Below are 25,758 nucleotides of genomic sequence, written 5' to 3'. Positions count from 1 at the left end.
GTGAAACTTCCTTTTAACACAGGTCTAAAAGCAAGTAGAGGTGTAGAGGAGGATGTGACATTATCTCCTGTTTGTTCTTAAAGAAGCTGTTGAGACTTTTGGATCCAAGAAGTGACGGTCCTTTCACTTAAGTTATAAAGCATCAGGTGCTCCTGTTAACAGAAGTACAGAATGTAACCCAAATATAAATGCACTTCAGGCACGTGCAGCTTGCAATAAAAGGTTTAGAAGCACCAGTATGCTGTGGGCTGTGCTGGGCCAGCCCTCACCCCTTGCCAGAGCATAGCCACAGCCCCTCAGCTGGCTGGGCTGCCCTGCATGTGCAAGGTCACAGCACCACGGGGACAGTGGCACTTGCAGCTGGTCCTTCTCTTTCATGATCTTTTCTAAGTTCAGCCATGGAGGCCTTACTTTACACAACTCCAAACAGCACCAAGCTCATCACAGGTGCTGCAGGATGTTTTGGAGGAGTTTCTGTGGGAGCTGGCACAGGACAGAGGGGCATGGAGGTGTCCATGAGCAACTGGAAGTTCTCAACCCTGTGGTGCACAAGCATTTGCTGTCCACTGAAGGTCACACTGAGTACTCCGTGGGAGAGACCGATGCCTGGGGAAATGACCACAGACAACTCCAAGTGTCAAATCCTCATAGTATTGTGTCTGGTGATACTGCAGCCAGCAAAACCTGCCTGGCTGCAGCGTGGGGGACACCTGCAGGCTCAGCACCTGCCAACACACACACGGAGACACACTGTGCCAGCCAATGCCAAGACTGTGTCCTTTTCCAGGGAGGCTGAGCCCCAGCAGCCTCATGACATGGCAAACAGTGTTTGAGAAAAGCCTGGTTTGTCCAAGGCAGCTTCTCTGCAGCGGGGCTGAGCTGTGGCAGCTGGGATTTAGTGCCTGCTGGGACACCACAGCCAGAGTCACAGCTGTGGGCTTGGTGCGGCCCATGGTGGGAGCGTGATGGAGGAGAAACCTGCTGAGGTAAACACAGGCAGACGTGGGGAGCAAGCGTGGATTGGTCCCTCCCCAGGCTTTTGGGCATGCCAAGGGCAGGGGAGGGCTGGCAGTGGGTCTGCTCAGCTGCTGGGCCCCCTCAGCAACTACTGTGCATCACAGGGAAAGGAAGCTCAAACTTCTCCTTCAGACAGGGAAGTGCCTTGTCTGAAGAGGCTTCGGACTGGAACGTGACAGGCCCAGGGTGTGTTATGGCGCCGTGGATAGCAGCATGCCTGGCTGCCTGTCTCACAGGCAGTGGCCTGGCACATGGGGTAAAACACACACTGAGTTTTATAAGTGAAGAAATACAGTGCCCTGTGGAGAAGCAGCAAGCATTCCCAAAAACAGCTTTCTGCAACACAGCTGGCTTGAAACATCAATATTTTTTCCAGAGAGTCTCTTTTACCAAAACACTGCAAACTCAACCACTACCCCAGGCCAGGAAAGTACAGCCAGGATGATGTCCAGGGCTGACTTCAAATCAGCCCTCCCTGTGACACCTGAGAACAACCTCCATGGACATCCAGCAGTGCTGCCATCATTAACTAAATCCCCCTTTTTTCAGAGTAGTTTATTTAATCACATAGTCTCAGAGTTATGTGTGACTCACATAATGTGTGAGTGAATGCACGTGAGTTCCTCTTCTTCTGCCCCGTTAAAGCCATAGTTAAAAGACTTTTCCCACAGAGATATAGTGGAGTTTTACTTAATTCACAGCAAATACAGTCAGTACCTGAGTGATAATGTGCATAAATAGCACATGATTTGCACCCGATCATGGTTTTTTGTGTAGTTTCCATTAAAGGTGTAGCAGTAAACTTCTAATGCTTGTGTCCAGCTGTGGGATGAGTGGGATAAAAGTGGGCTGGGTGGAAAGCTGGCTGAAGGGCAGGGCTCAGAGGGTTGTAGTGAATGGGACTAGCTCTGGCTGGTCACCAGTGGTGCTCCTCAGGGCTCAGTTCTAGGGCCAGTTCTGTTCAGTGTTTGGAGAAAATGAGGCTGGGGGCAATCTCATTGCTCTGTACAGCTTCCTGGGGAGGGGAAGTGGAGAGGGAGGTTAAGATCTCTTCTCCCTGGGATCCACTGGTGGGATGTGTGGGAATGGTTCAAAGCTGCATCATCAGGGGAGGTTTAGACTGGACATTAGGAACCTCTTTACCAGGAGGGTGGTCAAACACTGGAACAGACTTCCTAGAGAGGTGGTCGATGGCCCAAGCCTGTGTTTAAGAGGCATTTGGAGAATGCCCTTAACAATCTGCTTTGACTTTTGGTTACCCTGAAGTGGTCAGGCTGTTGGACTAGATCTTCTTTGTAGGTCCTTTCCAACTGAAATATTTCTATTCTGTTCTGTATCACAAGGAAGACTACAGAAAGTGTGTTGAAGACACTAAATATTGCATTTTTGTAAACAACTTATTTTAAGTGGTTTTTTCTTGAGACAACTGTATGACTAGAGAATTAAATAAGAGACAGTTACAACCACCAATTAGAAGTCTGTACTACACCCTCTGTTTTGGAAATTGCTGCCCATTGCAGCCAAGTGCCATGTTTTGTGTCCTTTGTCCAGCCAAAAAAGACATGCTCCACCTGGAACCCCAATGTGTCCCTGACTGTGTCCCAGCAGGGTGAGGATCTGGTCCCCACAGCAAGGACTGCCAGCCCCAGCTGGTACCTGCTGGCTGCCTCCCTGCAGGTGTTCTAGGGGGGTTTGGCACGGGAGGAGAGCCCATATCCCACAGAATCCTGTGGTGGGACTGACTAATGGCCGAGCCACGTCTCCAGGGCAATCACGTTGCTTACAGTAAGCCCATCTCCTCTCTTTTCCTGGAGGGCAGTGGCTGGGTGCCAGTTGGACTTTTTCCCATGCCTTTTGCTTTGTGAAAAAGGCAGGAGGTCTTATGGAGCTCTGGGCTGCCCATGTCACCTGATGTGTGGGTGTGGGGGCTCAGCATCATCTCAGGACCATCCTCCTCGGGCCATCCCCTCATGAGAGGGCTCGGTGCAGCCTGACCCTGTGAGCTCACACCAGCACTGCCGGCAGCACCCACTTCCTGCAATGAGCCCTGAAAATTCCGGTCGGGCACCCAACACCTGCCAGTTTCTTTTTAGTCAGAGGCTCTGCGACACTGGGTTTTATCTGTCCTTCCCTGCCCTATGACAATCCCTCATCCCACTGACTCATCTGAAGGTAAATAGTGCCCAGGTAACCTGGCACTCAGCAGGAAACCCTCACCTCTGCTGTGCCTGATCACAGGTAACCTTCAAGAATGCCCCAGGAGAAACATTTGGTGCACTTTTCCAGCAAAGTGTTTAAAAACATTTATCAATCCAAAACCACCACTGCACTGGGATTATCATATGACATATTGGTTGTGTCTACTTATGTTTTCAGTAAAATAACAATGGCTCAGGCTTGTTAATCTATAAAGAGAATTAGGGCACTGTAACAGCACAGGCATGCTTGGAAAGGGCCTGATAACTCCTTTGTTATAAATACAGTTTTGCTTGTCTCTTTCCTTCCTTTTTTTAGTACAAATGAAATAGATCAGATGAATAATCAGTGCCTAAATCTCCATCCCAGAAGCAAGGAGCCTTTTTGATTGCTTTGCTACAAGTAATTGTTCTCTATGAAATTTTTTAAAAATCTCAAATTAATTTCCTTTTCCTGAAGTCTAAACGTTTGAACATCAAAATGTTTAAAGAAAATGTGTAGATGATAGAGTCAAAAGAAATCTCATTGTGAAACATAATAACAAGACTTTGGGGCTACTGTAGCACCTTGAGTGAAATCGGGGCTGGGAGGGCTACATCGATGGGCGCCTGCCCACCTCCAGCTTTGTGCATCCGGGAGAAACAGGTTTTCCTCTTACACAGCTGGAAGTCACCCACAAAAATATCCCTTAAGCTTTAACCTGGGGAGAAGTGTGGGGCCCCTTCCAACTGTACTGCTGAGCTGGGAGTAGGAAAGTGGAGCAAGGAGAAGGGGATTGGTAAGAAACCAATCCTTACAAGTCGGGGGAGAAAATCAACAATGGAGAGCATGCATAAAAAAATCCACTGTAGGTTTTCGCTGTGCCCTTCTCAAACCACAGTGCACATGTTTGCTCACTCTGGTTTTGATGGTGGCTTTTTTTTTTTTTTTTTTTTTTTTTTTTTTTTTTTTTTTTTTTTTTGTCACCATCATGCACTCACTGTGGAGGGAAGGTCAGGTTTGAGGAGCTCACCTGGCCAAGGGTACCACAGTGTTCCCCCAGTCAGGACAGCTGTCTCCTGTAGCTGCCTTCACGTGAGCAGGAAACGGAATGTTAGAAAAACAAACACGCTAACCTCTTCATAAGTAAACATTCATAACCTTGAATAGGTCCCTGTTATGCAAGGCACACTAACACCCTTTCAGGGTGCACGGCACCAGAAGTGCTGCAAAGCTGCTGTTTCCAGGATTTTAGGGACAGCCACCCAGATTTGCAGCCTCCCCACAAGGGGGCTGATGCTGTGCCAGTGTGGGGAGACAACCTGCAGGCACCCGTGCCAGCGCCACACACCATATGTGTAGGAATAGGGCCTCCAGGAGCACCAGCAGTTCTCTAGACATGCTGGTGCAGAGCTGTGGTCCCCTGTACCGGGTCAGATGAGGCCACGGGGTCAGCACAGCCATCATGACTAAAAATTAACCTGGCTCAAAACCTTAATGTTTAAAACAAATTACATTTAAAAAAAAAAGTCAGCCTATTGTTTTCCAGCTCTCTAAATAGTAGTTGACCAGGTTTTAAGGAAAAACTGTTCCAAAATCCCAAAGTGATAAAAGCTGCTAGTGATAACCATATATGAGGAGCTTGAACATCTGTATATGAGAAACCTTGAAAGCAGGGATGATGAGGTGCCAGAAATCCTCAAGAGAATTACTGAGGTGAGAGAAAAAATGCAAGGAAGACCTCAGCAGCACCCCCAGGCCAGGGGGGTGCTCTGGGCAAAGCCAGGAAAGTCTACCAGAGAGAGGGATCACACAGTGAGACAAAACAGCTGAGAGAAAACAAGTTATTGCAGAGAATGAAGTCAACAATCAAGTATGAAACCATTACAGAATCTTCTGCCTAGAAACCCAGGCACTGAGAGCCTGCATGGACCAGAAAGAGTCCCACTTTTCCAGTCAGAAAGGACATTGCAGAATTCTCCTGTTCTCCAAGAGCGTCCCTCTGGAGCTGGCAGGTGAACCAGATGGATCTCACGATGCTCCTCAGCCTTCCTACAGGCAGAGCAGTCTTTGAGCTGCAGGCACAGAGTGGAAAAAACTCTTGTGCAAATAAAACTGCTCTTCATATGCATTTCACTCCACAAGGAAAATACAAACATAGAGGAAGTCCCACAGGACTACTAATTAAAATTTCTGCCTCACACCTCCTTTGCAGTTATGATTTTATTTATTGCAGTTTACTTAGATGTGATGGCTATGTGTTTATTCATGGTAGTAGCCTTCCAGGACAAAAATCAGGCTTTGAGCACAGCACATCACATTCTTAGTTCAGAGACTTGTGGCCTGAGGTATGTAGAGTTCTGCACATCTATATTGCACTTTATCTCAGCCACTGGGAGCCTAAAATCATTTGGGTTTTTTGCTCCCATAGTTCTGTTACTTTTGGGTGTGAGTCACCCTGGGCTGGCTAGCCCAGGGCAGAGAGTGATTTTATAGCACTACTCCTCTAACATTCCTCAAACAAGAGACTCTCCTTAGCAGGCTGACCTCATCTGCAAATGGATAATACTGTAAAAACAATAAAGCTAAAAAGCAACCAGTGAATATATGGCTTTTTTAAGAGTTCAAGGAGGGTTATGGTAGTAAAAGAGGATGCACTCATATTTATGTTACCTCTTTTTTCCACAAGCTACGCCTCCTTCCCCTTTACTGTTTTCTTCTTTGTCAAAACAGAGTTGCTGATTTTAGCATCTGTGTATTTTGCTCTCTTGTACAATGAGAGATCATACTGATCTTACTCCATCAAGGCAGAAGTACAGCCAAAGGTTGTTTGACCCCAGGGACGTGTCCTTGTACAGTTGGATGCTGTGCAAAAGCTGCTAAATGGCAGAGGACTCCAGTGTTATGTATAAATTGGCTCATTCTCCCTCTTGGCAGGGATAGAAAGAGGCGAGTAGTGCACATTTCTTTCTTCCTTCAGCCAGTAACAGCTCATCCCTTTCTTTGTCAGATGAACCCGGAGGCAAGTACAGGAGAGATAAACAAAACAGACCGTGCCTCACTGACCTCCCCCTGAACCACAGACAGGAGAGTGAGTCCTTTGCTCCCGGTAGAGCTGCGTTTTCTCCGGCGCCTTCCCTGAGTTTGGTGTGAGGCGCTGTGCTGAGCCCCGCGCCTGTCCCGGCGGGGCTGCTGCCTTTGTTCCCTGCGTGGCACCGCCGGGGCCGAGCCTGACTCACTGGCAGCTCCCGATGCCATTCCTCATCTCTGGCAGGATATGAAAAATGTGTCAAGCCTGGCACACGACAGCAAACATTATCCTTTGGGCTGGCTTTGGTGCTTTCACTAGCCGGTTTTAGTTTGGGCAGTTTGTAAATGATGCTTTTAAGACAGGAGATCAAAATCCCCCGGGCGCGGCTCCTCAGTAAATGCAAAGATGACTTCAACGCGCTGCGCTGAATTACAAAACTCTCTTTTTTTTTTTTCCTTTTTGGTCCCACGCCGAAGTATCAGCGCAGTGCTTTGAACTGAGGTTACCTTTATGATTCACGGCATGAATGAGCACTTACTGTGCGCATACAAGAGCCCTGTACGAATCAGGAAATGGCTCTTTCAGGTCTCCTGACAAAAGGAAGTGAGTCTGAAGCTTGCTAAAGTTACAAAGAGGACGTTGGTGAACTTAATCTGGGGCAGGGGGTAGGGGGAAGGGAAGAATCCCTTTTCTTTTCACTGAGGATTGATACACAAGCTCCCCGTGTTTCTGTACATCGTTTTTAACAACAACAACAAAATTTAAAGGGGCTAAAACCGTGGTGGTGAGGGCCGTCTCTAGCTGCCTGCTGCTACGTGCATACAGCCACGAAGACATTTCTAGCTTCGTGCTTCAGCATTCCCCCCTTGGCTGGGGCAGTGAGAGCTTTCCTCCATCCCTGGGGTAAAGATGTGAGTGGGCAGGGAGCGAGCATCGCGGCACAGCCCTGCTCGGGGCATCCTGCCCTCTCCTCTGCCCCCGGAGCGGGGGCACAGCGGGCTCCAGGGCGCCGCAGCACTCCCGGCCAAGCGCTGGATGTGGCTCACTTTCAGTTCAAAGAAACCGATTAAACTTCTCCAAGGGCACGGGTGCTGCGCCCTGGAGTTGAGCGAAAGTACTCCAGGTAAAGACACGGAAGGTTCAGATGCAGTGGGACACAGAACAGCGGATTTTGACAGATGTTGGTACGGAACGTGGTAGGTCCTGTGGCTTCACACTGCAACGGCCAAAGCAGAAAGGAATTAAGTTCTCCGTGTGAGGCTATTCTTTTATCCAGGCATGCAGGGGCTGAACTCACTACTCCCTTGAAATGCACATTGCACAAGCCCCTGGAACAAGATGAGGTGCTCTCCGGCAGCCCTCCATCACTTGTCTACACTGCCCCAGCGGGTAAAGGACAGCACCAAGAGCCTTCCCGCCACAGCATCTGTCCCCTCAGCCAAAAAGCATGGAGCAAATGACCCGTCTTGTTACTTCATAAGCTCTTACAAAGTTCAGGTTAGCTTTGCTGAGCAAGATTCAGACACTCAAGACTAAAGTGCATCCTTTAGCTTTAGTCTCTATCAAATTAAATTCTTGAGTCTTGTGAAGGTTTATCTTCACAGTATAAACAAGAAGTTCCCTGGCCAAGCTGTGCCATTGTCCCCACTGCTCCTTTCACAGTGGGCACAAAGACTCTGGGATCACGAGCACAGCTCAGGCTGTGCCATGGCTATTCCCAGGCACACATAAGCAAGTCAGCTGGGATCTCCCTCTCTCCAGAAGATCCAGCAAAGCTTATCCATAACAGGATCATGCCTCAGTAACTGGGGCTGGTGATGGAGCACTATCCAGTTTACCTGCCACATCTGGACACAGCACATGTGACTGACTGGCTTTGAGTGTTAGTTGGTAGATTTAGACCTTTAAATGCAAACACACAAAAAAAGAAAAAGGGTAAGGAGGAGTCAAGAGACCTTAGTCCAGTGCAGGCATTGTAGGTCCATTTCCAATGGAGCAGAGGGAGGGACAAATCTTTTAGAGGGAGCAGACTGGTAACCAGCTGTGAGACATCCTCAGCCCACCTTTGATTTTGCCAGTTTTCATCAGTACAGTGGCTACCAGCAACACCAGCTTGAAAACGTGGCTGTGAGAGCAGCACTCTGGAGGAATCCATGAACTTCAAGTCCCACTCAGACTTTTGTCTTTAAGCAGAGATGGCCAGTAATGAATTTCACTGACCTGAAATAAGGGAAAACACCCCAATTGCATCAATATACCAGCATTTTTTCCAGAGGGACCCTAAGAAAGCTGCCAGCTCATCAATTTAAGAACCATATAGTCAAAAAATACCAGAATCAGCTTATGGTAAAGACTTAAGAGGACAGGGGGTTGTTGCACAAGTAGAAACATATTTTTTTTCTGCTAAAACAACTTCTGCTTTGTAGTTTAGATATTATCAAATGTTTTCCTTGTAAACAAGAAGCTTTTGTACCTGTCAAAACCCCTCTGGAAGGGGGTTAACCTAGGCAGCTGCCAGGCCACCCAGGTGCTACAGCCAACGCTGCTGTGAGAAGCTGCATCCAGGAAGGTCCAGCGGGAAGTCATGCAGGCCTTCCCAGCATGCCTGAGCAGCCAAAATGCTCTTTGTCAATAGCAGTTTATTATGATGAAACTGGCTTTAGAAGTAACTCAGAATTTATAGGAAGGTACAGAAATAATCATAACAAAACAAAAAAGGGAAAAAGAAACATATGCAGCAGTTTATATTTGTCCGGAAGCAAATGTGCTCACACTGAGGTTTTTCTGGCAATAAACAGAGCAGTAACAAGTCTCTTCAACTCCCAGGGCACTTTTTTCTCAAGGGGTAAAATGCAATTCCCTCCACATCAATCCTGCTCTTTACTGCTCTCCCTGAAGGTGACAGATGCAATGAGAAATGCTCCAAAATATTTGACTTATGACTGCTGTGAAGTCTGTGTCTGGGGCCTCCTGCAGTCAGAGCACTGAGTCTAAACCAGAGTTTTGCAATGAACACTTGTGGCAAAATCCTGTGTGTTTCTTGAAGGCTGCAAGACTGTGCATATTTACCCAGGCTAACTGGATTATTCCAGGCTGGTGATGCTCCTTCTAGCAAAGAGACGCCTCGCTGTCACTTTTGACATATGACATGCTGCCTACAAGAATCCTGATCCCAACACAGGGCCAACCTGATGACCTCCAGTTCTACAACTTTCACATGCTGCAGATTAAAGACTGTGTTTTTAAGAAGAGAGCACTGCAACCTCTGCTGCCCCAACTGTAGCAGAGGATGCTGAGATGAGAACACTGTTTCAGCTGCACACAGTCCAGTTACCAAGCCAAAAAGCCTTTAAGTGGAAGGATGACCAAACAGGAAGCTTGGGTGAGGAATATACCATCTTAGGCCTACATTGTAATACCCACAGGCAAAGTCTGGCAAAAGGTAACACATGCATGCACAATTTAGTTCCATGTGTGCACACACACACATATATATACGTATACACATCAACAGTGGTCAGGCGCTCTCCTGCTCCTCATTAGGAAGGTCTGTGCCAAGAGGATTGAATGTTTACAAACTCTTGGGCTCTTACCAGCATGAAACTTTTTTTTTATTTCCTGTAGTTATAAAAACCAGAACACATCAGGAAAGGATTCCAGCTAAGGCTGTCTTGCTCACATTTTGGAACCATCTCCTTGTCATGTGTGTATGCAGGTGCTTGAAGGCAGTCATTTCCTGCTAGATAAAAGCATTCTGGTTTGATGGCAATCACTTGGGACACTTTTAAGCAGCAGTGTAAATATGCAGTATGAAGATGCGATCAAGTGAAAAGCATTTAAGTGATATTTATTTAACCCAGGAGTTTTAAAACACGCACATGTGTGTATGTAAACAAATAACTGAATTACCAAGTAATCACATCCTTAAATGCCAATGTGGCATATGCCAAATATTGAAATAATATGAAACTGAAAAAAATACAGGCATCTAAAGCTGTATTCCTAATTCTGTGGTAATTATTCTCTATGTGATATGAGAATGCACAAGTGAAGAACTATCTTTAAGGGCAGAACCAAATCTATGTCTGTACCACAGGAGTGGTATAAGAGAGCAGTTACAGCTCTATTTCCCAAGTTTCCTTTCCCCTGCTGACAAAAACACTACTTTGATCCTCCCAAGCCTGCTTGAACTATGTTGGCAAGTTTGAAGAAAAAACAAAACCACACACACACACCTCCCAAACCCCATGCAAGAACTCTGCTCCCTATATCAACATATATCTTCACCAGCCTAAAACAATCATAAAAACATGGACTGAACATGTTGGGAGATACTGTTTTTCTGCCTGAGGCAACCACATGCCTTATTGCCTGTACTAAAAAAGGGTTGGCCTGTTTTACAATGCCCACACAGACTGGCATTCACATTGGCACAGGTCTGTTTGTTTTTCTCTAAAAATCTGTGGAATATGCTCAGATGGAATACCTAACCATGCAATAACAAAAATATTTAAAAGCATTTTGAATCTGATTTACTTTGTATTTTCTTCCCTGCTCTTTTTAGAAAGTTAATGTATCATACAAACACATATTTCCTTTCATCCTTCCCCCATTCCTCATATTCACTGATTAATTAAGCAGCATTTAAGGCTGACCAACACAGCTTTAAATGCTCTGAGCTACTTGGATTACAGTAACTTGTAATGCATCAAGCCCCAAAAGAGGGACTCATGGAAATGACAACAAACGATGAAAGGGTTTTATTGTGCAAAGATTTCCAAATGCTGGAAATCCTTTTGTATTTCCCTCCACATCACTTTTTCCTCCCCTCCCCTGGCTGGGAATAAGGAAACAGCCAAGTTATTCTATAGCTGGTTCCCACCACGGTAAAGTTCTGGTTCCCATTGTGCTGCGCATTCAAGCGAAAACAAGAACAAGCATTAACAGCTCCATTCCCATCCATCCACCAGACAGGAACTCACAGATGCTTCATTACACACCTCCTGCTGGCACTGATGAGCCAGAGGACTTGTACAGAAAGGAGGGGGGGACTCAGACAAAACACAAGAGTCATTGTAATTGTTCCCATTCCCAATTCTATGAGCTCACGTTAGCCAAAACATCCTCCTACTTTCAGCTTTCCTTGCTGGTAAAAAATACAGGCACTGTCAACACCACCTCGAGAACCTTTCAGATTGTGCAAACATCACATCCGTGAGTTTAAAGAAGACAGGAGGAGGGGAAAAAATGGACAATTTTCTGTAACTGGAATTTTATTTTATATATAAATAATAAAGAGACTGAGGGATTTTGCTACTTGCAATGTTGATCCTGCAATGGGACAAGCATGGGCAGACTTGAGTCCCACTACAGAAGAGAGGACGAAGTCTCAAGACTGACTCAAAACACGAGTGTCCTTTCACAGAAGCCATACCAGAAGCCTGATCAGACCGTCCTGAGGCAGAAGGCAGATTAGTAACATTCAAAATGGATTCAGATGGTTTTCATCTTTTTCTTGGGAAATTGTTGCTCATATCTATATTTTTATTCACCTATAACCAAAGAAAGGGGACAGAGGTTAAGGGGGAGAGGGAAGGAGGGAGAAAGCAGAATTAAATTTATCACAAGCTTTTCCTTTCCATTTTTAAAGTGCAGTTATAACTTTGTTTCTTTGCTGTGGCAAGTTTATCAAAATCTGTTTGAGAAACATTCTCAGTACCAATTTGCTTGCAGTAGAGATATTTAACTCTTCATATTACTGACATTAGAGCACTAATGATCATGTCTGTTCTAGAGAACTAGATTCCCATAGTTGAACTAAATAGAAATACAAAAGAGAAAGAACACTTCACAGCAACCAAACACCAACTGGAATCTTGTATAATAAACCAACTTTCTTGAAAAGAATTATTTTGAATTCCCATCAAATGCATGTTTTCTTAATCTTACTTATTCTGGTGTAAAAGTAGGACAATTTAACTCAAAGAAATGGAATTACAAAAGTATAGATCTGTAACAGAGTATTGATACGCTATCTTCATGGAAAAACACAAAACCCTGTCACTTCCGTGCAACTCCTAAACACAACAGCTGGATAAAATTAAAGCTTGCTTCTTCCACACTGGGATGTGGTTTCGGCTGAAGTTTGCATATAATTTTTGATGACAAACAAGTAATAATAAATAAAGGAGGTACAATGCTGCTGATTTTTGGAATAGAGAAGTATGTTGTTGTCTTCAACCCCATATGGTTTTGGCCCTGGCTGACCATTCAGAGTTCAGAGACCCATGATGTGGCAAATCATTGAGGAAATGAGATTGTCTTTATTTTAGTAACCACATTCAACAAGGAATATTACCAACAGTTGAAAATGCAGTGAGACTTTCAGGACTGATCCCATCCAGAATAAAAAAATGTGTCTTTTCGAAGATCACAGCAGTGTTCTCCAGACTCTGGGATCATCCAAATCCAACAAAACATCTGGACTTGGGTATGGAGTTAAATTACTGGATTTGGTTTCAAGCACAAGTAACAAATTGCCACCCCCGCAGAACAGCTGAACTTGATACTGAATTGAACTTTCACCATCTGGTTGCCCTAGGACAAAAATCCAGCAGTTCCCTTCATGTGTCTCCCCCAGAAACAACATGAGGTGAAGCACGTAGGTTTCAAAACCAGGAGCACCCAGGTACTTCAAGCTCCTGGGCAATCTATCTTCAGTCTCTTAAAACCTTCCCCAAACAAAGAAAATGTGCCTGAAGCAAAAGGCTGACATTTCAAAAAGTGAAGAAAGGCCTAACAGAAATTATATTCATAGCAAGAAATTCTAAAAGAAAATAAAATCTATTAATGGATTTCTGTTTGTAATGAACCTTGATATTTGTACAGTGTCACAAACAAAAGTTCCGTTTTCTTGGGTTTTTATCATTTAGTAGCTCTGTCCTAGTTGACAATAAGCACAACAATATCTCAGTGAATTTCAGAGAGGCTTTTCTTCCTCTTGGTTCTATTGGGATTCTTTACACGCAAAAAAAAATTTTTAATCCTCCTATTATTTTTTAGTTTCTATTTTACGTGACTATCTTACAAACTACTTGGAAAACATGTATTCCTAAAGACTTTATATTCATAGCTCGAAAGGAAAAACTAAGTTACTCAGTACATCAGCCAGTCAACAACCTCACACTGCTGTTTTGAGAATCAGCTATAGCAATTAAAAACACATTAAGGGAGCCAACATTAAAATCTAGGTTTTCTTTTAAAGCTGCCCACGAGATGGGTGCATTCTACCACATCTCCAAACATATGTGACTGATGGTGATGCATGGGAAAAACATGGGTGCTGTTTGCCAGATCTGGACTCTATTTACACACTTGGCAGTAAGGAAAAAAAAAATTCTGGTGAATGGAATACTGCATATGAAAATGATGAGGAGTCCCTACAATGCCAGGATCACTTTCTGATGAAAAGTAAGTTTTTAACATGATGCAAAAATAATACAGGGCAAAGAGAAGCAAGTAGAAAACATGTTCAGATGAGAAATTCTTTATCAGCTGATAACAGAGCAGGCATCTGACAATTTGCACTAAATGATGTCCAATTACGTTATAATTATTTGTAATAAGCCTCAAATACACAGCAATTTTCATCCTATGAAACCAAACCATCATAAAAAAGTCAAGAGTAGGTTTTTGTTTTGCTTTTCTAGAAAATGTAACCATAGCACTTGCTTGAGTTTAGAACACAGCCCCAAGGCCAAGTCAGAACTGGTATCTCAACTCGAGTTTCTGCCTTGGAGAACCTGGAAATGCTGCCTCCATTTCCTCCATCTTTTCATCCCAACAGGACTCATTTGGGAGCTGCACTAAGATGAAAGGTCAGGCACATTGTGGACTGTTACAGACTGTAAGGCAATGCTGTACCTTGGCACTGACAAATCTTTATAGAGAAAACTTATCAGCAGGAAAGAGGTTTCTTTTCCCACCCTAGTACTTGTACAAGTGTGACAAAGAAGGCAAAGAGGTTTTGGTATGGGAGGCAGAAATGGGAAGAAGAAAAAGAAAATAAAAGGCCAAAACCAAACAACACTACAATCACAAGACTTTCCTCATTTAATTCAGAACCCTTCAAACAGACCTATATTTACTTGCAATGCTCTAAAGATGAAGAATTTAGATTTCTTAGCTTAAATAGTGTTAAGGAACGCACATATTCCTGACAAATTTTAGGACAAATAAAATTATCTGTCCTCACTTTCCTCATCATTATGAAGAAAACTGCAAGTCAAACTTTGCAAATGTTCAGGTCTTCCAAGTTACTCTGCTGTTTAGCCACAAATTATTACCAGTCTTTATCCTTACCTGTTTGATGCCAGGTGATGTAGCATTTTACTTCTGAGTTTGCTCTTTATTTGAAGCAGCATGGACTTCCAGGGGCTTGTCACCCACTGCATCACCCTTGAAGAAGAAAAATTGTGCACAAAAGTTCAATTGAGACAATCCAGGATTAATGTTTTTGCCAGAACAGAAATCCTCTTCAAAAGCTGAAACAAAAATGTCTTGCAAAATCAAGTGGCTCATGAGACTAATTCAGTATAATACACTCAAATATGATCTACCAAACACTTTCTAGACTTTAGTCTTCCTGTCGTTAGCCAAGCAGTTAAAGGATTTGAAAGAACAAGTAGCTTCAACAGAAGTGCTTTAATTGACTCATTTTGCCTGTATTAATAATAGAGGATGAATACCCACAGAGTAGTTGCTATTCTGCATTCTCTGAATTCTGTGTGGATTTATACAATAGGCCTCTTTTAGCACATATCCTTCTAGAGAGTGTTCTCACACTTTCCCCAACAAAAATGACAGAAATCAAAGAATGAAGAGAAGCTTGTTACAGGGTCTGGTCTATCTGTTTGCCAAGATGCTATAACAAACAAGCATTTGATTATAGCTTTTAATAGATATCGATAAAAAAATACTTAAAGGGCCACACATGTGGCTTGGGGACTGAAGCAAATGACATACAAGGACAGGCTGAGATGAGGGTCTGTTCAGACTTGTGAAGACCACACAAAGGAGGAACCTAACTCCTATCCACAGTTCCTTAATGGGCATTTACATATTTGGAAGAGCCAGGTTTTTCTCAGACGTTCACATCCAAAGCACCGGGAGAAAAGGACAGAGGAGTATGGCAATTTTCTTTTAGATCAAAGGACAAAAAAATTATAAATATATCACACCACCAATCACTGGAGCAGGTTTTCCAGAGAACTTTCTAAATCCCTGGAAATATTCAGCACATGACTGCATAAGGCCTGAACCACCAAATCTAATTTTGAAACTGTCTCTGCTTTGAACAGGGGCTTGGGTGAAATGATCAGAGGTGCCTCCCACCCTCAATTGTGCTCAAATTCTACACATGGAAATTAAATGGCATTTCCTCTTTATTCTAGAAGGCTATTTTTACCAACATGACTTAAATAAAGAGATGACTGGTGACAGCCAACATGGCTTCACTAACGGCAAAGTGTGCCTGACAAATGTGGTGGCCTTCTACAACAGGGTTACAGCAGTGGTGGATGAGGGAAGAGTGACTGATGTCATCTATGACTTGTGCAAAGCACTTGACACTGTCCTGCAGGACACCCTTGTATCTAAACTGGAGAGACATTGAGTTGATGGATGGGCCACTTAGTGGATAAGGAATTGGCTGGATGGTCACACTCAGAGCTGCAGTCAACAGTTTGATGTGTGAGTGGAGACCAGCGACGAGTGCTGTTCCTCAGGTGTCGGTGCTGGGACCAGCGCTAACATCTTTGCCAGCAGCAAGGACAGTGGGATTGAGGGCACCCTCAGCAAGTCTGCCAACAACACCAAGCTATGAGGTAGTCAACATGCTGGAGGGATGGATGTCATACAGAGGGATCGTGAAAAGCTTGAGGGGTGGGCCCATGCAAACCTCATGAAGTTCAGCAAGGCCAAGTGCAAGGTCCTGCACCTGGGTCAGGACAATCCCAAGCACAAATGCAGGCTGGGCAGAGAATGGATCGAGAACAGCCCTAGGGAGAAGGACTTGGGGTTGCTGATTGATGAAAAGCTCAACATGACCCAGCACTGTGTCCTTGCAGCCCAGAAACCAGCCACGTCCTGAGCTGCATCACAAACAGCGTGGGCAGCAGGTCTGCTTCGCTCCTAGAAGACCCACCAGGAGTGCTGTGTGCAGCTCTGGGGCCTGTGACATAAGAAGGGTGTTGGACTTGTTGGGGCAAGTCCAAAGGAGGCCAGGAAGATGACAGGAGGACTTGAGCACCTCTTCAACAAAGACAGGCTGAGAGAGTTGGGATTGTTCAGCCTGGAAAAGAGACAGCTTTGGGAAAACCTCTAGCAGCTTTCCAGTACCTACATGGGGCTACAAGAAAGCTGGAGAGGGACTTTTCACAGGAACAGGTAGGAATAGGACACGGGGGAATGGTTTTAAACTGAAAGAGAGCAGGTTTATTAGATATTGGGAAGACATTCTTTGCTGTGAGGGTGGTGAGGCACTGGCACAAGTTGCCCAGAGAAGTTGCTGACACCCCATCCCTGGAAGTGTTCAAGGACAGGCTGGATGGAGCTCTGAGCAACCTGGTCCAGTGGCAGCTGTTTCTGCAGGGGGTTGGAATGACGTGATCTTTAAGACCCCTTCCGTCCCAAACCATTTTATGATTCTGCTAATGTAATGGAAATGCTAAATGTGACGGAAAATGTAACAAAAGAAGCCAGAAGATACTGGAAAACATTTCAAAGCATGGGTCAAATTTATACATTACCAATTAAACACAATAAAGCACCAAGTCTGTGTGATCCTGCATATGCTATGCCAGAGATATGGACTCAATATATCAAGATTCAATTATGAAGATACTTCTTAAATGTCTTATTCAAAAAATGCCTATCAAGACCTTTATAAGGTAATTCTTTCTTTCAAAAACCCATTTTGTTTTGATTACTACCCTGGATATTTCACAGTAGAGGAAATCACATCCACAAACCACACCCATTTCAAAATAATGATCTACTCTGTAATTTGCCTGTACAGGAACTTTTAAGTTATGACATTTTACTAAAATTTACAATGAATAATCTGACTAATGATGCCTCATCTCAGAGTTTACTCAATCCTGAACAAGTGAACTAAAAATAAGCTCCTCACAGAGAAGTCTGTGTTTTTTCAGTTTCTTGTTTTAACTTGTAAAAAGCAATTATTGTCTAGGTAAGCCTTTTTTTTTGTTTTTAATGTCCTGAAAGAGGAAAACAACCCAAAGCAACACACACACACACACACACACACACACACACAAGAAAACAGGGGTCTTGCTAAATTCCTTTGTTTCTATGAGCTCAGGAGATCTCATCCCAGGGCTTGCCTTCAGTAGAACTACTAAGCCTGAGTTATTTAATTCAAGCCAATCCACTATCATTCCTCACATACAGTCATTTGCTGAATTAAGCAATTAAGAAGTTTTTAACTCCATCCACTGTGTAAATAGTGAGTCTAAGTGACACTGCTCAAGTGGTAATGTGACTTTGCCAGAAAAGAACTTCCTGTGGCACAGGCACATCATTTTACAAGAAAGTGCCAAAATCCTCTAGCACACCCAAAACCAGGTCAGAAGCAAAAAATGTGTTTAGATCAATGACACAGAAGACAGACTTCCTCTGTGCCAGGGTACCCTCTCATAATCAGAAGCAGGCACATATTCAAGACAGTCTTTCTACTTTCTGGCTCAACACAAACACTCTGTAACAAATCTGGGTGGCCAGAGGAGTTCACACATCAGAGCTCTATCCCACAGCACAAGAGGAAATATTTTGCATTCTTGTGTTTCTGTTTCAAGTGAAAGGTAACTGATAAGAAATCTCCATTATACATTCCTTATAAAGTGTTCAATACATTGGGATTATTTGGGATTAAAAAAAAAAATCATTATTTGGAACGAAAAATAACACTGGAACTAAGGGGACTGTACAGTTTCAGTATATGAGTACTTAAAAAACACCCCAACTTAGCTCACACAGTATCTCACAGAGATACATTGAGACCTAAACTTTAAACAACAAACTTTACAAAAAACCCACCATGATTACTCTGAAGATTTTCCTACCTACAAAGAAAAACACCCCAAAGCAAACTAGCTAAACATCAAACCCCCAAATGTGTAGTGCCTTTTGCCCTTACATTACAGCCGAGCCAGGTGCAGAAGTTTCTGTTGTTATCTCAGAAGTCTTGCAGATGGTCAGACCCTTTTACACTAATCTTAGAAATTTTAACTTCAAAAGTACCTAAGATAGGTATATATCTTTTATGCTTACGGAAACTCTTGAAAAGAAAAGTTTGGCCACCAGAAAAAAAACAGCAGCTGCAAAAGAAAAACAAAGGCTCACCTGGGCTCAAAGATTAATAATTTACCTTCTGTCCTCTTTTGTTTGCAGTGTATTGCTTGGAATAAAGAGAACATCACTGCCTTACTTTATTCATCCTCCCCCAGTCAATCAGTAACAACTTCTTCTTTAAGTTGACCTTGAACTTAACTCTCACAAAAATATGAAGTACTTTCAAAAATGTTGCTCTAAGCTGCCCTTAGAGAGACCAACTTTTTGCAGAGTAGATTCTTTCTGTCTGTCCCACCTCTAAAACATCTAAATTCCCACTGCCCATACTAAGAATCCATTCCAAAAGAAGTAATATTTCTTACAAGTTTCATACTGTTACTCTTCTTACTACCAAACAATAAAAGGAGGGGATGACAGGAAACTGCATTTTCTGCCAGAAGTAGATGTTTGTCTTTTAGTTCAGATGACCAAGCTTTTGCCTGCCTGTTCAGAAGCTACCAAAACCAAGCCTGACACACATTTTCTGTAGAAAGAAGCTCTCTCAGCTGCTTATGTTGTGTTTTAAAAGATGACCAAAACACAAGTGACTTAAAAACTCTCTTAAAACACAATTTAAGGTTTGTTATGGTCACAATCTGTGATGCTGATGGGAAGGCTCCAAGTCAAAACACTGACACCACAATTTTCAACAGAGCTTTCAGGTGAAGAAGATTCTGGTCCACAGTTTCCTCGACACTTGTTCTGAGCAAGTACAGGAAATCAGCCAAAGCTGAGCCCTCTTTGCACCTGGAGACATTCTATAACCAGCTAGGACTTAATAAAATACCCAGAGATAGCCATAGAGGTAGATTTTAAATATTTGTTTATTTTGCATGTGTAATAAAAACATGTGGGTTTAAAAATTGTATGTATTATATATTAGTATTGCTAAGTCACTGGTGATGTCCATCAGCACACTAGACAGGAATGAAAACCAAGTAATATGCTGTAAAAGTTTCTCTCAGATTCTGAAGCTGAGAGGGAAATTAAGTTTTCTGCAAGTGGGAAAGAGCAAACACAACAAGAAAGGAACAAGGGCTGAAAGAAGGATATATTTAGAGCTGCAGTGCTGTTCTGGTTTTACACAATTTGGCCACTTCACTAAAAACAAGGGTGGCCAATTCAGTGTTGCTGGAAGACAGAGAATCCAAAATTGTTAAAAATACAGCAGAAGTCTTTGAATGGTATAGAGACAAGACAAAGTGAGAACTAAGTCAAGAAAATTGTTTCTCTGTGTGCTTTGGTTTTAGCAGAAGGATTTTATCCTGACATCCTGAAGAGCTGCATCCTCCAACAGCATATTAAAAACATTCATCTGACTGACTTGCTGTATGGAGGGGCTGCAGCCACAGTGTTTTAAAATGTAGGCACAGAAGGTCCCAGAATTCATCCTTCTTGGCAGAACTCAGAATTCAGTTGATATGACCTCAATTTGGCACAGGTTTTTGTTTCATAAAACCTTCAGAAAATTAACATACCACATTTATTTTAATGACATATTGCTGCACAAACATGAAGTTATGCACAGCTGTGGTACCTATGACTATCAGACAAATTATGAGCAATGTAACAAATTAACAGAAGCCAAGAAGAGCCGCCCATTATAATTCTTGACTATTTGCAAGAATCCTTTGTGTAGCAACAGGAAAATGCTGGAGTAAATGTCACAAAAACAAAATAACGTCTTTTGCTCTGGCATAGTTTCATGAAATGGGTTACATCTATTGCAACAACAACTCAAGAGTAACATTTAGACCTATCTTCACTATTTCAGGAATCTAGCTGCCTAGGACGACAATAAGAAATATGTATACAAAAGCAACCAAATTCTTTCACAAGGTTGTCAAATTAAAACAGAAGTCACAGAATCTATCCTAGAATGCTTTGCCAATTTTAGTATATGATAGTTAAAAGCATTTTCTTCCATGCCACTTTTGTATCAGTAAAAACCTCCAATAAAAAAATGGAACTTAAACAGAAATTCTTTTGCTTGAAAAGTCTATATGATTTGCTAATAATCCATATGATTATTTCCATATGAAACAAACCTGAAACAAATCCAAAACAAACCCACCCCTACCCACCCAAATTCTTAACTACGTATTTCATATGGTTTCACCAACGCAGGCCCAAGGAAGCTTCAGAGCAACCTTCTTCCATTACAAACACTTCTCAGTCCCCATTCTAGACAAAAGCATGTGAGCTGCTGTTCAGCTTCTCTGCACACCAGGGACACAGCACTCTCTCTTTAGGAACTTCAGAGGACAAAGCACCGGTAAGGCTGTTTGCCTCAGTGGTAAGAAATCCGTGAACATGGGAAGTGCAGGCAGTTTCACCAAGTGATCAAGTCCTGTTTCTTCATTTGAGTCACAGGGTTTTTGTATCTTGTCTAATCCACCAAGTGACACAGCAACAGTTCACACTGACAGTATCTGAACAATGAGATGAACTTTAGGAGGACACCAATCAAGGGGCATTTTGCTCCTTTGTGCAAGTAACATGTTTTGGCAACTAAGGGGTGTGATTTAAAGATTCTGCAAGGAGGAAGAGAAAGAAGTGTGTTTGCTTAGTCGTCTCTGCAATTCTGCATGGTGTTTGTTTTTCTGCTGAGGTAGCAAGTGCTTGAATAAGCCTTATAATAAGATGAAAGTGTCAAAAGTTTTTGTCTTCCAACAACAACCACATGTTTCCTTTTGAAAGCCTGGGACACAATAATATTAAAAGTTCAGCTATTTTTTACTAATGCTGTCAGTTTGTCTTTCTGAAATATTTTAACATTGCCTTTTTTTCTGAGTTTCTTTTTGACAGCCTAGGTTTTAGGAAAGGTACAGAATGATTAACTAACCTTTGTTTATTCAAGTTCATTTACTGAAGTGCCTTGGGCCAATACAAGCTGAGTATCCACTGATGAAAGTCTCCACTCTCAGAAGACTCAGTAACTGCCAGGACATGTGAGCATTTCTTCAATCCAGCTTGTCTGGAACGAGTCCTACACCCAGCCCTACCTAGGGAACTCGGTCCCATCCCTGCAGTCTATTCAAGTGCAACTGTATCTCCAAAACACCTCTCTACCAGTCACAGTGAGTTTAGAAGTGAATTTAAAACCACAGAAGCTTTACATTACACACTTGAACTTTCATTTCATGAAGCAGCAGCTTAAAAAAATACCTAAAAACCTTACAGGCTTTCCCTGACACACATTTAATCAACTTGCTCAGTTCTCCAGTCTCTCATACTATGCTTCACTAAGCCATCTACACATATTTCCTAGAAATCTGTTTGCTTATCTGTATCAGATTATACTAAAGGAAACTTCCAAAGAGCATTTCTGAAAGCTGAGGTTGAAATAAGCCTAATGTTTTCCAACAGCTTAAAAAGACAGAATGAAAAATTTCTCTTCAGAAATAAAGGCCAAGTCACAGTGGAACAAAACCAGTGCTGTTTGTAAATTTTTTGACTGAAGAGGCAGTGGTAAATTCAAAAATCAAGTTCCTCAGACTTCTTACCTTATCACCTTTTTCCCCAGATTTCTTCTTCTTAGGATTATCCTTCCAAAGAGATTCTACAGCAATATATCCTTGAAGACTCCAGTCATACAGCTGTGTGCCAGCAACCTTTGAAACAAAAGTTTTTTGAAAGCATGAGTGTAATAATCTAGGGAATATTGCCTTGCTTCTTATTGAAGTGGAAAAAGTCTCAAAATACAAGACGTTTAACTCTTCCTGTTCAAGCTCAGGATGTACAGCATTAATAAACATCTTGGAAAAAAAAGGTCACATGAGGAATAAAAAACAATGTGCTAAAAACTATACGAAGACTACCTGCAAATATATCTGTACAAATAGGAGTGGAATGATGCTGCGTGGAAACAATCCTGGTTTTCTTAGTATTTGACATTCAACATAATTAACATAAGCAAAGTATTTCTTAATTTAACCATATCCATTTCAAAGACCAAAAAAACCCTACTTAAGTTTGTCCCTATTTTGCAATTTTAATTTTCTTATTTGTTTTTTAGAACTTGCTGATAGATGGCTGTAGTGAATAACCAGCTGTCAACTCCCAAAACAGAACATAGCTAGGAAAGACTGTATTTGGTATATTACATCAACAGCTATTTTATTACAGGAAAAGGCCTTAAGTCTAATAAAACAGTATCCCTTGTCCCTTATGTGAAATAGAACTGTTACAACACCCTTTAAAACTAAAGAGTGCTAGGTTTTTATAGCAAGGCTCAGGTCTATACTCACTTTCATATCACTATCAGTTTCTATATGAAGAACAGCAAAATGGACAATCTGTCCAACTAAACAGCTATTAAACTAAAAAAAAAAAATATGAAATCAAGCACTAAGAAGGTATTTCCCTATCTTCTACAGCAGGCAAAGCTGGAAAACCCAAACTCTGAGAACAGGGCAAGCGTAAATGTTTCTGAAACAGTTTTCTGATGTTTCTGAAAAAGTTTCTGAATTACATTTTTAAGTTTCTTCCAGTCTCCATCAATTCACTGTTCAGAGATTTTCTGAGCCAGAGGTGATTTTTATGAGTGCAAAAAGGCCCAAGGAACTTCCCTTCTATGAACTTTTGGCATGGGGTTCAAGGGGAAGTGCAAATTTTTAGCATCCCTGTGCCAAGTGGTTCTAGTGCTGGGTACACATGGTGTGAAGAGCCACTTCCCCTTGTTTGTCTGATTTGTAATCAGCAAGACTGATTACACCAGTAATTACACAATGGTACAAGGATGTGCTTCTGGGCAGATACCATGTGCTTGCTACCTTACAAAAGAGGCTATTGAATAAACAGAATTAAAAGAAAACAAACCCAAATCAGTAACTACACTTCCAAGTCACAACTAAATCCAAAACATAGGCTGTCTTAAATACAAAGTAGCCTTTTGGTCACCATATCTGACCAATTACTTTGGTTTAAACAAGTCCATTGGATGCACTGAGTTTTCTCTATAGGTGAAAGTGAAAAGGGTCATTAGAAAAAATCACAGCAAATGAACCAGTTAAATCTCCAAAACTGCCCAATTTAAATTTTACAGGTATAGAGAGCTATTTTGTTTTTCAGTATCAGGAGGGTTCATTCTCAAGCACTTCAACAAAGTAGTGGGTTCATCTGAAAAGATGGTGATTGCTTGTGCAAACAGTACAAACCTACCAGGACTGAAGAATAATCACAATAAACAAAGTGCTGGTTTTGTCTGCAATGTTGCTGAAGAGACAGCTACCAATATAAAATGAGAAAAACAACTATCCATAAGCTATTTTTTTCTTTCTGCTTAAAAACACTCCATTAAAATATTTAAAAGCACACTAAAGGCCTAGCAGTACAAACTTAAAAATGTTCTTATTTTAGGAGTCATAGGACCGAGTGATGTACAAACTGCATTAAATGAGAAATTGGGCACTGATGTCGCTGGATTAAGCAGCTACATCACAAGGTACAGCAACCCTGACAGTTTAGTCTGCCAAAACCAACCAATGTTTCACCAGTGCACAAACCTCCCAAGAGCCAGTACTCACAGATACTTTCACAGTTGAAAAATATAGTTCTAGGCAGACTGGAAGGGCAAGATACAAGGTCAACATGCTAGAATACCATCACTGTTGAATGCAGCACTGTAAGCAGGTTTGTATGCTAAGTTTGAACAAACAAGTTCAAAAGTCAGATCGGGTGGTTTCAGAATCAGTGGGATTCTGAAAGTTCAGGATGACCATGGGCCACCAACACCCATACTGGGCACTACTGGGGTAGCACCAGTGGTCTCCAAGGCCCAATGTGCATGGAGAAGAGTTTCCATATTTTAATCCCACATAGCACCATAAGCATGCATTACTAACTATACTGGATGTTGCACGCAATTACACACATACAGAATTTTAGTTAGCAATTCTTTATCTACATTTCATGCTGGGAAACTAAACTGAGAATCCACAGGTTTTTCTACATTTACACTGTTAACAAAGTGCCATTTCATGAGCATTCGGCAGCAAACGTGGATCAAGTGACCACAGCTCCTGCTTTTCAACTCACAGTTCCTGGAATCATGTCCTGCTCTCAGCTGTGCCAGTGCAGCTGTTTATGCCTTATAGACTGACCTAAGCAAAGGACAAGGTGTATGTTCAAAAGACATAGAAATAATGTGGTCTGCTGTCAAAGAAACAAAACTTGCTTTTGGGAAGCTTTTACTTCTTTCAAGAATGAAAGCATAACACACAGTACTTTAGTAAATTTGAAAGGTTCTAATAACAAATGACAAAATTTAATTCTCATGATAGAATGGTTTAAGTAACTACATAATGGAAAGTTCTTTCCAGATGGAAGATAAGCCACAGTAAATAAAAAGTATTTTGAATATATTATGATTATCTGGAAAGCAATACCATTTCAAAACACTAAGTAGGGTTCCACCAGAATAAAATAAACTTTAGCATTAAATTCAGTTCCCTTACCACATATACAGTCTGACCTTTTGTTCGAAGTTATTAAAAGTAAAGTCATACTGACAGTAAGGAAAGAAATCCCTTACAAATTTGTGATTTATTAGAATGATTACTAAAGCAGGGAAAAAAAAAAACAGTCTATGCATTTCTTCCATCTTCAGTTAGACAATTAGTGCCTGAAAACTATCTGTTACCAATGATGAACTCTGCTGCCACAACTCCACTTAGGAATTCATACAGCTTAATTAAAGAAAAATTTTTACTTCCAGAGAATTAAGTGTTGGACCTCAACTACAAATACATTTTTCCATGTTTATTTCCAACTCTCCATTGGAAAGTCTTAAATAAAAGTGGGAAGGAAACAAAACACCCCTAAATTAAAAAAAAACCCAAACAACACAAGACCCAATGAAGGGAATTATACAACTGTAAAAGAAAAAAGCAGTGATGAAGTACTTAAGTGTGGAAGAAAAATAAAAGAACATAATATAGAAAATAAAATAACTAATTAAAATTTATGTTCCAGAATATTTTCTATATTGTTTTATTAACTTGGCAAGTGAGCTTTGTGCTGCAGACATTCCTTTCTAGGTTTACAGACACTTTTTGAAAGGCTTATGAAACATTTAAAAATAATTGAGAGGAAGATGTTTCCAATTTCAGATTAAAGCCTAA

At 41.9% G+C, this 25,758-nt stretch overlaps 1 protein-coding gene across 1 annotated transcript in view; it reads right to left on the bottom strand.

Moving 5' to 3' along the window:
• Positions 1-11,473: 11,473 nt before the first annotated feature.
• Positions 11,474-25,758, bottom strand: part of APOO (apolipoprotein O) — a 28,226-nt gene continuing 13,941 nt past the window's right edge. The window contains exons 7-9 of the mRNA XM_068994902.1: positions 22,141-22,248; positions 14,585-14,680; positions 11,474-11,775 (exon numbers count right to left, since the gene is read on the bottom strand). Coding sequence (XP_068851003.1) covers positions 14,612-14,680; positions 22,141-22,248 — 177 coding nt within the window. The 3' untranslated portion in view covers positions 11,474-11,775; positions 14,585-14,611. The remainder of the gene's footprint in view (positions 11,776-14,584; positions 14,681-22,140; positions 22,249-25,758) is intronic.

Source organism: Aphelocoma coerulescens, chromosome 1 (genome assembly GCF_041296385.1).
Source record: "Aphelocoma coerulescens isolate FSJ_1873_10779 chromosome 1, UR_Acoe_1.0, whole genome shotgun sequence".
In the NCBI taxonomy this organism is placed as follows: Eukaryota; Metazoa; Chordata; class Aves; order Passeriformes; family Corvidae; genus Aphelocoma; species Aphelocoma coerulescens.
Note: the sequence above shows the minus strand (reverse complement) of the source record. Positions and strands in the feature narration are given on the sequence as shown.